The 16,142-nt window shown below is 32.1% G+C and overlaps 1 protein-coding gene across 7 annotated transcripts in view; it reads left to right on the top strand.

The window, feature by feature from the left end:
- Window positions 1-16,142, top strand: part of spir (spire type actin nucleation factor) — a 225,843-nt gene that overhangs the window by 205,191 nt on the left and 4,510 nt on the right. For 6 of the 7 annotated variants that reach the window (XM_071683432.1, XM_071683435.1, XM_071683434.1 and 3 more), the window contains one exon: window positions 882-953. The exons of the other annotated variant lie outside the window; for it this stretch is intronic. In XM_071683432.1, the coding sequence (XP_071539533.1) occupies window positions 882-953 (72 nt within the window). The remainder of the gene's footprint in view (window positions 1-881; window positions 954-16,142) is intronic. 7 annotated transcript variants of the gene reach the window in all.

Below are 16,142 nucleotides of genomic sequence, written 5' to 3'. Positions count from 1 at the left end.
GTAATGTTATGCCTACAAATAAATGATACACTGGTGATTTTAGCATGAAATAGATTTAATGTTTAACCAGAAATCTTTTTTTCATTAGACATAATGGGTTTCATTCCATAATAATTTTTCCCACAACTTTCACCTTGAGCTATAGGGTGTAAGGCATGCATGGAATAGGGTGAATTGAAGGAAAGTGGTAGATGGGGTACACATGTGGGTTGCACCAGATGTAGGGCTTTGTTGTGGATAGGGGGCTCAGGTTTTGGTGCTTTATTTTAGACAGAATGGGAGTGGATAAAAGCAACTGAAGCCATTCTCTCTGTTTCTGGCACTCTTTCACTGCTTGGGAATTCATGAACAAGTATGAAAAAAGCTCCAAAGAGAAATGAGTTTAGGATATTGCAAAAGAGATCGTACTCAAAATCTTGTAACTGAATCGTTTATAGTTGAATTAATCTGAGTATTATTATTTTGATCATAGGATTGATCATCACAGGGATACCCATGAGTGCAGGACTTGATCTTAAAAATATGTTTGAGAATTTCCAATTAATTTATGTGAAGTTGATGAAGATTTCACAGCAAAGTAACTTTTCCATGCTTGCAAAATTATCACCATGTTCCTTAAAAGATGGTTGGTATGATATGAAACTTTCAGTTTAGGATTTTTTCATATTTACTTTTTGAACTAAGCGAAAATTATATCAACTGTAACAATCTACCTTATTTACAGAGCATTAGTGCATGTTGGTTTTGTATGTACTGTGAGATGATTTTTATTCTGTGCTTGTGCATGTTGTCTTATTATCTATTTAACAGCTGCATAATATTTTTTTGTGCATGCTTTATACATATACTAAGCTTTGCATGGTCTGTTTGCTTTCTGTAAGGCCCTCGCTGGTGCGTTCGAGGACCCTAGCGACCAGTGAGTGCCATGCTATAGAACAACTGCTGGTGGAAGTGTAAGTTTTGCATTTTTATGAATAACAGATGCAGTGTTAGGAAAAAACATTATTGTTTCCTTTCAGGAAGTATTTTAAGCATTTTAGCTTAGATCTAACCATGTCATTAATGTAACATATTTGTTTAGTTATTTATTTATTATAGTTGAGGAAAAAACAAATAACTGCCCATCCACTATATATATATATTTTGCTTTGTCACTGTCTCCCACGTTAGCGAGGTAGTGCAAGGAAACAGACGAAAGAATGGCCCAACCCACCCACATACACATGTATATACATACACGTCCACACACGCAAATATACATACCTGTACATCTCAATGTACACATATATATACACACACATACATATACATATATACACATGTACATAATTCATACTGTCTGCCTTTATTCATTCCCATCACCACCCCGCCACACATGAAATAAAAACCCCCTCCCCCTCATGTGTGCGAGGTAGCGCTAGGAAAAGACAACAAAGGCCACATTCGTTCACACTCAGTCTCTCACTGTCATGTAATAATGCATTGAAACCACAGCTCCCTTCCCACATCCAGGCCCCACAGAACTTTCCATGGTTTACCCCAGATGCTTCACATGCCCTGGTTCAATCCATTGACAGCACATCGACCCCGGTATACCACATTGTTCCAGTTCACTCTATTCCTTGCACGCCTTTCACTTTTCTGCATATATAACTAAAACGGGAAACAGAAAAAGGAGTCACGCAGGGAGTGCTCATCCTCCTCGAAGGCTCAGATTGGGGTGTCTAAATGTGTGTGGATGTGTTGAATAAGGATTTGTGGTCAAAATCTAAATATTCATATAATTAGTCAAGTAATTAGCATATGAATTTTATTATAATTTGCCCAGGTGTTAATTAGATGGTTAATGTCATGAATTACAGTCTTTTGACTCCAAATACTTAACCACCATATAGAATAGCATCTATACACAGATTTTCATTAAAATCTGAGGCCTTGGATTTTTCTTGATTTTTTTGAAAAGATAGATTTTCTTGAAAATTTCAACATAGATGCTTTTAAGGATATTGAATAAGGATTTGTGGTCAAAATCTAAATATTCATATAATTAGTCGAGTAATTAGCATATGAATTTTATTATAATTAGTCCAGGTGCTACTTAGACGGTTAATGTCATGAATTACAGTCTTTGACTCCAAATACTTAATCACCAGATAGAGTATCGTCTATACACAGATTTTCATTAAAATCTGAGGAAGTTGAAAATCTGGGGAAAAAATGCAAGGCTATAGCCTTGGATCTTTTTTTTTATTTTTTTGAAATAAAAGGTCCTCTTGAAAATTTCAATAAGGATTTGTGGTCAAAATAAGAAAAATCATATAATTAGTCGAGTAATTCACATATGAATTTTATTATGATTAGTCCAAGTGTTAATTAAACGGTTAATATTATGAATTACAGTCTTTTGACTCCAAATACTTAATCACCATATAAAAGAACATCTATACACAGATTTTCAATAAAATCTGAGCAAAAATGATTTTTCTTGATTTTTTTTGAAAATTTAGATTGTATTGAAAATTTCAGCATAGATACTTTTATGTATGCTGAATAAGAATCTGGGGTCAAAATCTCAAAATTCATATAATTAGCAGAGTAAATAGTGTATGAATTTGATTATAATTAGTCTAGGTGTTAATTAAACAGTTAATATTACGAATTACAGTCTTTTGACTCCAAATACTTAATCACCATGTAGAATAATATCTATATACAGATTTTCATTAAAATCTGAGGACGTTGAAAATCTGAGCAAAAAAAATGCAAGGCTTGGATTATGAATTTACAGTCATTTGACTCCAAATACTTAATCACCATATAAAGTAACATCTATACACAGATTTTCAATAAAATCTGAGGAAGTTGAAAATCTGAGCAAAAAAAAATGCAAGGATTTTTCTTGATTTTTTTGAAAATTTAGATTTTATTGAAAATTTCAGCATAGATACTTTTATGTATGCTGAATAAGAATCTGTGGTCAAAATCTAAAAATTTGTTTAATTAGTCGAGTAATTAACATTAATATAATTATAGTTAATATTAAGTATAATTAAGCGCTTAATTTTACGAAATGCAGTATTTTGACTCAATATCCTTAATCACCATATAGAATACCACATATTCCCAGATTTTCATTAAAATCTGAAGGAGTTGAAAATCTGAGCAAAATATTATCCGATAATTATTAGCGTATTGATATAATTATGATTAATATTAAGTATGTAATTAATCACCATATAGAATACCTCATATTCCCAGATTTTCATTGAAATCTGAAGTTGAAAATCTGAGCAAAATATTATCTAAGGCTATAGCCTTGGATTTTTCTTGATTTTTTTGAAAAAATAGATTTTCCTGAAAATTTCAGCATAGATGCTTTTACGTCTGCTGAATAAGGATCTGTGGTCAAAACCTTGAAATTCGTGTAATTATTCGAGTAATTAGCATAATTTAATTAATATTAATTATGTAATTAAGCGCTTAATCTTATGAAATACAGTATTTTGACTCGATATCCTTAATCACCATATAGAATACCCCATATTCCCAGATTTTCATTGAAATCTGAAGAAGTTGAAAATCTGAGCAAAATATTATCCAAGCCTTGGATTTTTCTTGATTTTTTTGAAAAAACAGATTTTCCTGAAAATTTCACCATAGATGCTTTTACGTCTGCTGAATAAGAATCTGTGGTCAAAACCTTAAAATTCGTGTAATCAGTTGAGTAATTAGCAAATATAATTCTAATTAATATTATGTAATTAAGCGCTTAATTTTATGAAATACAGTATTTTGACTCGATATCCTTAATCAACATATAGAATACCCCATATTCCCAGATTTTCATTGAAATCTGAATAAGTTGAAAATCTGAGCAAAATATTATTGGTCCATGGCTATGGATTTATTTCTTCTTGATTTTTTTGAAAAAATAGATTTTCCTGAAAATTCCAGCATAGATGCTTTTACATCTGCTGAATAAGAATCTGTGGTCAAAACCTTAAAATTCCTTTAATTAGTCGAGCAATTAGCATATTAATACAATTATAATACTTTGTAATTAAGCGCTTAAGTTTACGAAATTCGGTATTTTGACTCGATATCCTTAATCACCATATAGAATATCCCAGATTTTCATTGAAATCTGAAGAAGTTGAAAATCTGAGCAAAATATTTTTTCTTGATTTTTTTGAAAAAATAGATTTTCCTGAAAATTTCAGCATAGATGCTTTTACGTCTGCTGAATAAGAATCTGTGGTCAAAACCTTAAAATTCGTGTAATTAGTTGAGTAATTAGCATATTAATATAATTCTAAATATTATTAATTAAGCTTTAATTTTACAAAATGCAGTATTTTGACTCGATACCCTTAATCACCATATAGAATAACACATATTCCCAGATTTTCATTAAAATCTGAAGAAGTTGAGAATTTGAGCAAAATATCCTAGGCTTGGATTTTTCTTGATTTTTTTGAAAAAAATAGATTTTCCTGAAATTTTCAGCATAGATGCTTTACGTCTGCTGAATAAGAATCTGTGGTCAAAACCTTAAAATTCGTGTAATTAGTCGAGTAATTAGCATATTAATATAATTCTAAATATGTAATTAAGCGTTTAATTTTACAAAATGCAGTATTTTGACTCGATACCCTTAATCACCATATAGAATAACACATATTCCCAGATTTTCATTAAAATCTGAAGAAGTTGAGAATTTGAGCAAAATATCCTAGGCATATTATATAGGCTTGGATTTTTCTTGATTTTTTGAAAAAAATAGATTTTCCTGAAATTTTCAGCATAGATGCTTTTACGTCTGCTGAATAAGAATCTGTGGTCAAAACCTTAAAATTCGTGTAATTAGTCGAGTAATTAGCATATAATTCTAATTAATATTAAGTATGGAATTAAGCGCTTAATTTTACGAAATACAGTATTTTGACTCGATATCCATAATCATCGTATAGAATACGACGTATTCCTAGATTTTCCTGAAAATTTCAGCATAGATGTTTTTACGTCTGCTGAATAAGAATCTGTGGTCAAAACCCTAAAATTCGTGTAATTAGTCAATTAGCATATTAATATAATTATATTTAATATTAAGTATGTAATTAAGCGCTTAATTTTACGAAATGCAGTATTTTGAATCGATATTCTTAATCAGCATATAGAATACCACATATTCCTAGATTTTCATTAAAATCTAAAGAAGTTGAAAATCTGAGCAAAATATTATCCTTGGATTTTTCTTGATTTTATTGAAAAAATAGATTTTCCTGAAAATTTCAAAATAGATGTTTTGACGTGCATACATAAAAGTATCAATGCTGAAATTTTCAAGAAAATCTAAATTTTCAAAAAATCAAGAAAAATCCAGGGCTATAGCCTTGCATTTTTTTTTTTTTTTGCTCAGATTTTATTGAAAATCTGTGTATAGATGTTATTTTATATGGTGATTAAGTATTTGGAGTCAAAAGACTAATTCATAATATTAACCGTTTCATTAACACTTGGACTAATTATAGTAAAATTCATATGCTAATTACTCAACTAATTATATGAATATTTAGATTTTGACCACAAATCCTTATTCAATATACTTAAAAGCATCTATGTTGAAATTTTCAAAATCTATTTTTTCAAAAAAATCAAGAAAAATCCAAGGCTATATTATATAGCCTTGCATTTTTTTTTTTTTTTTTGTTTTTGCTAAGATTTTCAACTTCCATAGATTTTAATGAAAATTTGTGAATAGATGTTATTTTATATGGTGTTTAAGTATTTGGAATCAAAAGACTGACCACAGATTCTTATTCAGCATACATAAAAGTATCTATGCTGATATTTTCAAGACAATCTAAATTTTCAAAAAAAAAAAAAAAAAAAAAAAAAATCAAGAAAAATCCAAGGCTATAGCCTTGCATTTTTTTTGCTCAGATTTTCAACTTCCTCAGATTTGAATGAAAATCTGTGTATAGATGTTATTCTATATAGTGATTAAGTATTACAAAATGTCATCTTTTGACTCCAAATAATTATTTACCATATAGAATAACATCTATAAATTGATTTTCATTAAAATCTGAGGAAATTGAAAATCTGAGCAAAATGCAAGGTTAGGTTTAGCTTCTGGAGTAGTGCTATGACTTCCTTTGCTCTTGTCCTCTAACCAACCCCTGACTTTACTCCCAAGACATTCCTAAACCACTCTTCACCTTTAACCTTGAGATTTGTTTCACTCAAGAGCCAAAACATCCAGGTTCCTTTTCTCAAACATACTACCTATCTCTCCTTTTTTCTCATCTTGGTTACATTCACACACATTTAGACACCCTAGTTTGAGCATTCCCTACCTGACTCTTACCCCACTGTAGTCGCCTTCTACCACACGCAGGGAATACATGGGAAATATTCTTTCTCCCATATCCCCAGGGATATATATTTATTATCAATTATTATTTTTATCATTGTTATTATTAATATTATCATAACACTTAATTACTGTTTCCCACATCAGTGAGGTAGTGCCAGGAAACAGACAAAGAATGGCCCATCTACTCATACACACAGCACACACACGCAAATGCCCATACACACACATATTCATACTTCCTTTCATCCATTCCTGTCACTACCTCTTGCTTGAACAAGGTAGTGCCAGGAAAACAAACAAAAAAGAATACTTTCATTCAAACTTAAGTCTCTAGCTGTCATGTTTAATGCACTGAAACCACAGCTCCCTATCCACATCCAGGACCCACATATCTTTCTATACTTTACCCCAGATGTTTCACAAGACCTGGTTCAATCTGTTGATAGCAAATCAAACCCAGTTTACACATTGTTCCGATTTATTGTATTCCCTACATGCCTCTCACCATCAGGTATGTTCAAACACCTGTCGCTCAAAATCTTTTTCACACATATATATATATATATATTTTTCATACATGTTTGCTATTCTCGCTTAAGCATATATCTTCAAGAACAGAGAACCAAGCCTTTGAGGGAAAATCCTCTTTTACACCCTTCTGTTCCTTCTTTTAGAAAAATAAAAACTGCAGGGTAGGATTTCTAGCTCCCTGCTTCCTCACCTTTTAGTTGCCTTCTGTATCACGCAGGGAATAAGTGGGAAGTATTCTTTCTCCTCTATCCTCCCCTCTCATTTTTTTTTAAATTTTCCAAAAAGAAGGAACAGAGAAGGGGGCCATATGAGGATATTCCCTCAAAGGCCCAGTCCTCTGTTCTTAACGCTACCTCGCTAATGCGGGAAATGGCGAAGAGTATGAAAAAAAAAAAAAATATATATATATATATATATATATATATATATATATATATATATATATATATTATATATATATATATATATATATTTTCCTTGCGCTACCTTGCAAATGCGGGAGACAGCGGCAAAAAAAAAATATATATATATATATATATATATATATATATATATATATATATATATATATATATATATATATATATATATATTTTATTTATTTATTATACTTTGTTGCTGTTTCCTGTGTTAGTGACGTAGCACAAGGAAACAGACAAAAGAATGACCCAACCCACCCACATACACATGTATATACATACACGTCCACACACGCAAATATACATACCTCTACATTTCAGTGTATACATATATATACATACACAGACATATACATATATACACATGTACATAATTCATACTCGCTGCCTTTATTGATTCCCATAGCCACCCTGCCACACATGAAATGACAACCCCTTCCCTGCACATGTGCGAGGTAGTGCTAGGAAAAGACAACAAAGGCCACATTCGTTCACACTCAGTCTGTAGCTGTCATGTATAATGCACCGAAAACCACAGCTCCTTTACACAGCCAGGCCCCACAAAACTTTCCATGGTTTACCCCAGACACTTCCCATACCCTGGTTCAATCCATTGACAGCATGTCAACCCGGTATACCACATCGTTCCAATTTTCTTGAAAATTTCAACATAGATGCTTTTAAGGATATTGAATAAGGATTTGTGGTCAAAATCTAAATATTCATATAATTAGTCGAGTAATTAGCATATGAATTTTATTATAATTAGTCCAGGTGCTACTTAGACGGTTAATGTCATGAATACAGTCTTTGACTCCAAATACTTAATCACCAGATAGAGTATCGTCTATACACAGATTTTCATTAAAATCTGAGGAAGTTGAAAATCTGGGGAAAAAATGCAAGGCTATAGCCTTGGATCTTTTTTTTTATTTTTTTGAAATAAAAGGTCCTCTTGAAAATTTCAATAAGGATTTGTGGTCAAAATAAGAAAAATCATATAATTAGTCGAGTAATTCACATATGAATTTTATTATGATTAGTCCAAGTGTTTGTTAATTAAACGGTTAATATTATGAATTACAGTCTTTTGACTCCAAATACTTAATCACCAGATAGAGTATCGTCTATACACAGATTTTCATTAAAATCTGAGGAAGTTGAAAATCTGGGGAAAAAATGCAAGGCTATAGCCTTGGATCTTTTTTTTTATTTTTTTGAAATAAAAGGTCCTCTTGAAAATTTCAATAAGGATTTGTGGTCAAAATAAGAAAAATCATATAATTAGTCGAGTAATTCACATATGAATTTTATTATGATTAGTCCAAGTGTTTGTTAATTAAACGGTTAATATTATGAATTACAGTCTTTTGACTCCAAATACTTAATCACCATATAAAAGAACATCTATACACAGATTTTCAATAAAATCTGAGCAAAAATGAAATGCAAGGCTATATAATATAGCCTTAGATTTTTCTTGATTTTTTTTGAAAATTTAGATTGTATTGAAAATTTCAGCATAGATACTTTTATGTATGCTGAATAAGAATCTGGGGTCAAAATCTCAAAATTCATATAATTAGCAGAGTAAATAGTGTATGAATTTGATTATAATTAGTCTAGGTGTTAATTAAACAGTTAATATTACGAATTACAGTCTTTTGACTCCAAATACTTAATCACCATGTAGAATAATATCTATACACAGATTTTCATTAAAATCTGAGGATGTTGAAAATCTGAGCAAAAAAAAATGCAAGGCTTGGATTATGAATTACAGTCATTTGACTCCAAATACTTAATCACCATATAAAGTAACATCTATACACAGATTTTCAATAAAATCTGAGGAAGTTGAAAATCTGAGCAAAAAAAATGCAAGGATTTTTCTTGATTTTTTTGAAAATTTAGATTTTATTGAAAATTTCAGCATAGATACTTTTATGTATGCTGAATAAGAATCTGTGGTCAAAATCTAAAAATTTGTTTAATTAGTCGAGTAATTAACATTAATATAATTATAGTTAATATTAAGTATAATTAAGCACTTAATTTTACGAAATGCAGTATTTTGACTCAATATCCTTAATCACCATATAGAATACCACATATTCCCAGATTTTCATTAAAATCTGAAGGAGTTGAAAATCTGAGCAAAATATTATCCGATAATTATTAGCGTATTGATATAATTATGATTAATATTAAGTATGTAATTAATCACCATATAGAATACCTCATATTCCCAGATTTTCATTGAAATCTGAAGTTGAAAATCTGAGCAAAATATTATCTAAGGCTATAGCCTTGGATTTTTCTTGATTTTTTTGAAAAAATAGATTTTCCTGAAAATTTCAGCATAGATGCTTTTACGTCTGCTGAATAAGGATCTGTGGTCAAAACCTTGAAATTCGTGTAATTATTCGAGTAATTAGCATAATTTAATTAATATTAATTATGTAATTAAGCGCTTAATCTTATGAAATACAGTATTTTGACTCGATATCCTTAATCACCATATAGAATACCCCATATTCCCAGATTTTCATTGAAATCTGAAGAAGTTGAAAATCTGAGCAAAATATTATCCAAGCCTTGGATTTTTCTTGATTTTTTTGAAAAAACAGATTTTCCTGAAAATTTCACCATAGATGCTTTTACGTCTGCTGAATAAGAATCTGTGGTCAAAACCTTAAAATTCGTGTAATCAGTTGAGTAATTAGCAAATATAATTCTAATTAATATGTAATTAAGCGCTTAATTTTATGAAATACAGTATTTTGACTCGATATCCTTAATCAACTTATAGAATACCCCATATTCCCAGATTTTAATTGAAATCTGAATAAGTTGAAAATCTGAGCAAAATATTATTGGTCCATGGCTATGGATTTATTTCTTCTTGATTTTTTTGAAAAAATAGATTTTCCTGAAAATTCCAGCATTGATGCTTTTACATCTGCTGAATAAGAATCTGTGGTCAAAACCTTAAAATTCCTTTAATTAGTCGAGTAATTAGCATATTAATACAATTATAATACTTTGTAATTAAGCGCTTAAGTTTACGAAATTCGGTATTTTGACTCGATATCCTTAATCACCATATAGAATATCCCAGATTTTCATTGAAATCTGAAGAAGTTGAAAATCTGAGCAAAATATTTTTTCTTGATTTTTTTGAAAAAATAGATTTTCCTGAAAATTTCAGCATAGATGCTTTTACGTCTGCTGAATAAGAATCTGTGGTCAAAACCTTAAAATTCGTGTAATTAGTTGAGTAATTAGCATATTAATATAATTCTAAATATTATTAATTAAGCGTTTAATTTTACAAAATGCAGTATTTTGACTCGATACCCTTAATCACCATATAGAATAACACATATTCCCAGATTTTCATTAAAATCTGAAGAAGTTGAGAATTTGAGCAAAATATCCTAGGCTTGGATTGTTCTTGATTTTTTTGAAAAAAATAGATTTTCCTGAAATTTTCAGCATAGATGCTTTACGTCTGCTGAATAAGAATCTGTGGTCAAAACCTTAAAATTCGTGTAATTAGTCGAGTAATTAGCATATTAATATAATTCTAAATATGTAATTAAGCATTTAATTTTACAAAATGCAGTATTTTGACTCGATACCCTTAATCACCATATAGAATAACACATATTCCCAGATTTTCATTAAAATCTGAAGAAGTTGAGAATTTGAGCAAAATATCCTAGGCATATTATATAGGCTTGGATTTTTCTTGATTTTTTGAAAAAAATAGATTTTCCTGAAATTTTCAGCATAGATGCTTTTACGTCTGCTGAATAAGAATCTGTGGTCAAAACCTTAAAATTCGTGTAATTAGTCGAGTAATTAGCATATAATTCTAATTAATATTAAGTATGGAATTAAGCGCTTAATTTTACGAAATACAGTATTTTGATTCGATATCCATAATCATCGTATAGAATACGACGTATTCCTAGATTTTCCTGAAAATTTCAGCATAGATGTTTTTACGTCTGCTGAATAAGAATCTGTGGTCAAAACCCTAAAATTCGTGTAATTAGTCAATTAGCATATTAATATAATTATATTTAATATTAAGTATGTAATTAAGCGCTTAATTTTACGAAATGCAGTATTTTGAATCGATATTCTTAATCAGCATATAGAATACCACATATTCCTAGATTTTCATTAAAATCTAAAGAAGTTGAAAATCTGAGCAAAATATTATCCTTGGATTTTTCTTGATTTTATTGAAAAAATAGATTTTCCTGAAAATTTCAAAATAGATGTTTTGACGTGCATACATAAAAGTATCAATGCTGAAATTTTCAAGAAAATCTAAATTTTCAAAAAATCAAGAAAAATCCAGGGCTATAGCCTTGCATTTTTTTTTTTTTTTTTGCTCAGATTTTATTGAAAATCTGTGTATAGATGTTATTTTATATGGTGATTAAGTATTTGGAGTCAAAAGACTGTAATTCATAATATTAACCGTTTCATTAACACTTGGACTAATTATAGTAAAATTCATATGCTAATTACTCAACTAATTATATGAATATTTAGATTTTGACCACAAATCCTTATTCAATATACTTAAAAGCATCTATGTTGAAATTTTCAAAATCTATTTTTTCAAAAAAATCAAGAAAAATCCAAGGCTATATTATATAGCCTTGCATTTTTTTTTTTTTTTTTGTTTTTGCTAAGATTTTCAACTTCCATAGATTTTAATGAAAATTTGTGTATAGATGTTATTTTATATGGTGTTTAAGTATTTGGAATCAAAAGACTGACCACAGATTCTTATTCAGCATACATAAAAGTATCTATGCTGATATTTTCAAGACAATCTAAATTTTCAAAAAAAAAAAAAAAAAAAAAAAAATCAAGAAAAATCCAAGGCTATAGCCTTGCATTTTTTTTGCTCAGATTTTCAACTTCCTCAGATTTGAATGAAAATCTGTGTATAGATGTTATTCTATATAGTGATTAAGTATTACAAAATGTCATCTTTTGACTCCAAATAATTATTTACCATATAGAATAACATCTATAAATTGATTTTCATTAAAATCTGAGGAAATTGAAAATCTGAGCAAAATGCAAGGTTAGGTTTAGCTTCTGGAGTAGTGCTATGACTTCCTTTGCTCTTGTCCTCTAACCAACCCCTGACTTTACTCCCAAGACATTCCTAAACCACTCTTCACCTTTAACCTTGAGATTCGTTTCACTCAGAGCCAAAACATCCAGGTTCCTTTTCTCAAACATACTACCTATCTCTCCTTTTTTCTCATCTTGGTTACATTCACACACATTTAGACACCCCAGTTTGAGCATTCCCTACCTGACTCTTACCCCACTGTAGTCGCCTTCTACCACACGCAGGGAATACATGGGAAATATTCTTTCTCCCATATCCCCAGGGATATATATTTATTATCAATTATTATTTTTATCATTGTTATTATTAATATTATCATAACACTTAATTACTGTTTCCCACATCAGTGAGGTAGTGCCAGGAAACAGACAAAGAATGGCCCATCTACTCATACACACAGCACACACACGCAAATGCCCATACACACACATATTCATACTTCCTTTCATCCATTCCTGTCACTACCTCTTGCTTGAACAAGGTAGTGCCAGGAAAACAAACAAAAAAGAATACTTTCATTCAAACTTAAGTCTAGCTGTCATGTTTAATGCACTGAAACCACAGCTCCCTATCCACATCCAGGACCCACATATCTTTCTATACTTTACCCCAGATGTTTCACAAGACCTGGTTCAATCTGTTGATAGCAAATCAAACCCAGTTTACACATTGTTCCGATTTATTGTATTCCCTACATGCCTCTCACCATCAGGTATGTTCAAACACCTGTCGCTCAAAATCTTTTTCACACATATATATATATTTTTCATACATGTTTGCTATTCTCGCTTAAGCATATATCTTCAAGAACAGAGAACCAAGCCTTTGAGGGAAAATCCTCTTTTACACCCTTCTGTTCCTTCTTTTAGAAAAATAAAAACTGCAGGGTAGGATTTCTAGCTCCCTGCTTCCTCACCTTTTAGTTGCCTTCCTTGCGCTACCTTGCAAATGCGGGAGACAGCGGCAAAAAAATATATATATATATATATATATATATATATATATATATATATATATATATATATATTTTATTTATTTATTATACTTTGTTGCTGTTTCCTGTGTTAGTGACGTAGCACAAGGAAACAGACAAAAGAATGACCCAACCCACCCACATACACATGTATATACATACACGTCCACACACGCACATATACATACCTCTACATTTCAGTGTATACATATATATACATACACAGACATATACATATATACACATGTACATAATTCATACTCGCTGCCTTTATTGATTCCCATAGCCACCCTGCCACACATGAAATGACAACCCCTTCCCCTGCACATGTGCGAGGTAGTGCTAGGAAAAGACAACAAAGGCCACATTCGTTCACACTCAGTCTGTAGCTGTCATGTATAATGCACCGAAACCACAGCTCCCTTTACACAGCCAGGCCCCACAAAACTTTCCATGGTTTACCCCAGACACTTCCCATACCCTGGTTCAATCCATTGACAGCATGTCAACCCTGGTATACCACATCGTTCCAATGTTCAGGCCCCGGTTGCTCAAATTCTTTTTCACTCCATCCTTCCACCTCCAATTTGGTCTCCCATTTCTCCTCGTTCCCTCCACCTCTGACACATATATCCTCTTTGTCAATCTTTCCTCACTCATTCTCTCCATGTGACCAAACCATTTCAATACACCCTCTTCTGCTCTCTCAACCACACTCTTTTTATTACCACACATCTCTCTTACCCTTTCATTACTCACTCGATCAAACCACCTCGCACCACATATTGTCCTCAAACATCTCATTTCTAACACATCCACCCCCCTCTGCACACCCCTATCTATAGCCCATGCCTCGCAACCAAATAACATTGTTGGAACCACTATTCCTTCAAACATACCCATTTTTGCTTTCCGAGATAATGTTCTCGCCTTCCACACATCTTTCAACGCTCACAGAACTTTTGCCCCCTCCCCACCCTGTGACTCACTTGCACTTCCATGGTTCCATCCGCTGCCAAATCCAGTCCAAGATGTCCAAAATGCTTCACTTCCTCCAGTTTTTCTCCATTCATACTTACCCTCAATTGTCTTGTCCCTCAACCCTACTGTACCTAATAACCTTGCTCTTATTCACATTTACTCTCAGCTTTCTTCTTTCACACACTTTAACAAACTCAGTCACCAGCTTCTGCAGATTCTCACCTGAATCAGCCACCAGCGCTGTATCATCAGCGAACAACTGACTCACTTCCCAAACCCTCTTATCCACAACAGACTGCATACTTGCCCCTCTCTCCAAAACTCTTGTATTCACCTCCCTAGCAACCCCATCGATAAACAAATTAAACAACCATGTAGACATCACACACCCCTGCTGCAAACCGACATTCACTGGGAACCACTCGCTTTCCTCTCTTCCTACTCGTACACATGCTTTACATCCTTCAAAAAATCTTTTCACTGCTTCTAGCAATTTACCTCCCACACCATATACTCTTCATACCTTCCACAGAGCATCTCTATCAACTCTATCATATGCATTCTCCAGCTTCATAAATGCTACATACAAATCCATCTGTTTTTCAAAGTATTTCTCATATAAATTCTTCAAAACAAACACCTGATCCGCACATCCTCTACCACTTCTGAAACCACACTGTTCCTCCCCAATTTTAGCCCCTGGATCCCGCCTCCTTTAGTCACCTCTTGTCTGTTTACCAAAGTATTCTCCCTGACCCCCTCACTTCACACACCACCTCATTCAAAACACCCTATATCTGCCACTCTATCATCAAACACATTCAACAAACCTTCAAAATACTCACTCCATCTCCTTTTCATTTCACCACTACTTGTTATTACCTCCCCATTAGACCCCTTCAACGTTGTTCCCATTTGTTGTTTGGTCATACGTCCTTTATTTACCTCCTCCTAAAATATCTTTTTATTATCCCTAAAATTTAATGATACTCTCTCACCCCAACTCTCATTAGCCCTCTTTTTCACCTCTTGCACCTTTATCTTGACCTCCTGCCTCTTTCTTTTATACATCTTGTCATTTGCACTTCTTCCCTGCCAAAATCTTCCAAACGCCTCTCTCTTCTCTTTCACTAACAGTCTTACTTCTTCATCCCACCACTCATTACCCTTTCTAATCTGCCCACCTGCCACCTTTCTCATGCCACAAGCATCTTTTGTGCAAGCCATCATTGCCTCCCTAAATACATCCCATTCCTCCGCCACTCACCTTACATCATTTGCGCTAACCTTTTGCCATTCTGCACTCAATCTCTCCTGATACTTCCTTACACAAGTCTCCTTTCCAAGCTCACTTACTCTCACAGATATCTTTACCCCAACATTTTCTCTTCTTTTCTGAAAACCTTTAAAAATCTTCAGCTTCGCGTCCACAAGATAATGATCAGACATCCCTCCAGTTGCCCCTATCAGCACATTAACATCCAAAAGTCTCTCTCCTCAATATGTCCATGGGGAAATTAAACACATTCAGTTCCTAAGTGTATGTTCATATGATAATCACATCATCGGGGGAAATAAAAGAAAGAAATATAACGGTAAGTGGATATACAAACATAAAATGAAAAACCACAAGGAAATGGAAAATACAATATGTCACTTTGTATAGGGCATTATTCATAGTAATTAAAT

This window comes from Panulirus ornatus, chromosome 36 (genome assembly GCF_036320965.1).
Source record: "Panulirus ornatus isolate Po-2019 chromosome 36, ASM3632096v1, whole genome shotgun sequence".
Classification (NCBI taxonomy): Eukaryota; Metazoa; Arthropoda; class Malacostraca; order Decapoda; family Palinuridae; genus Panulirus; species Panulirus ornatus.
The sequence above is the reverse complement of the archived record's forward strand: the minus strand, read 5'-3'. Positions and strand labels throughout refer to the sequence as shown.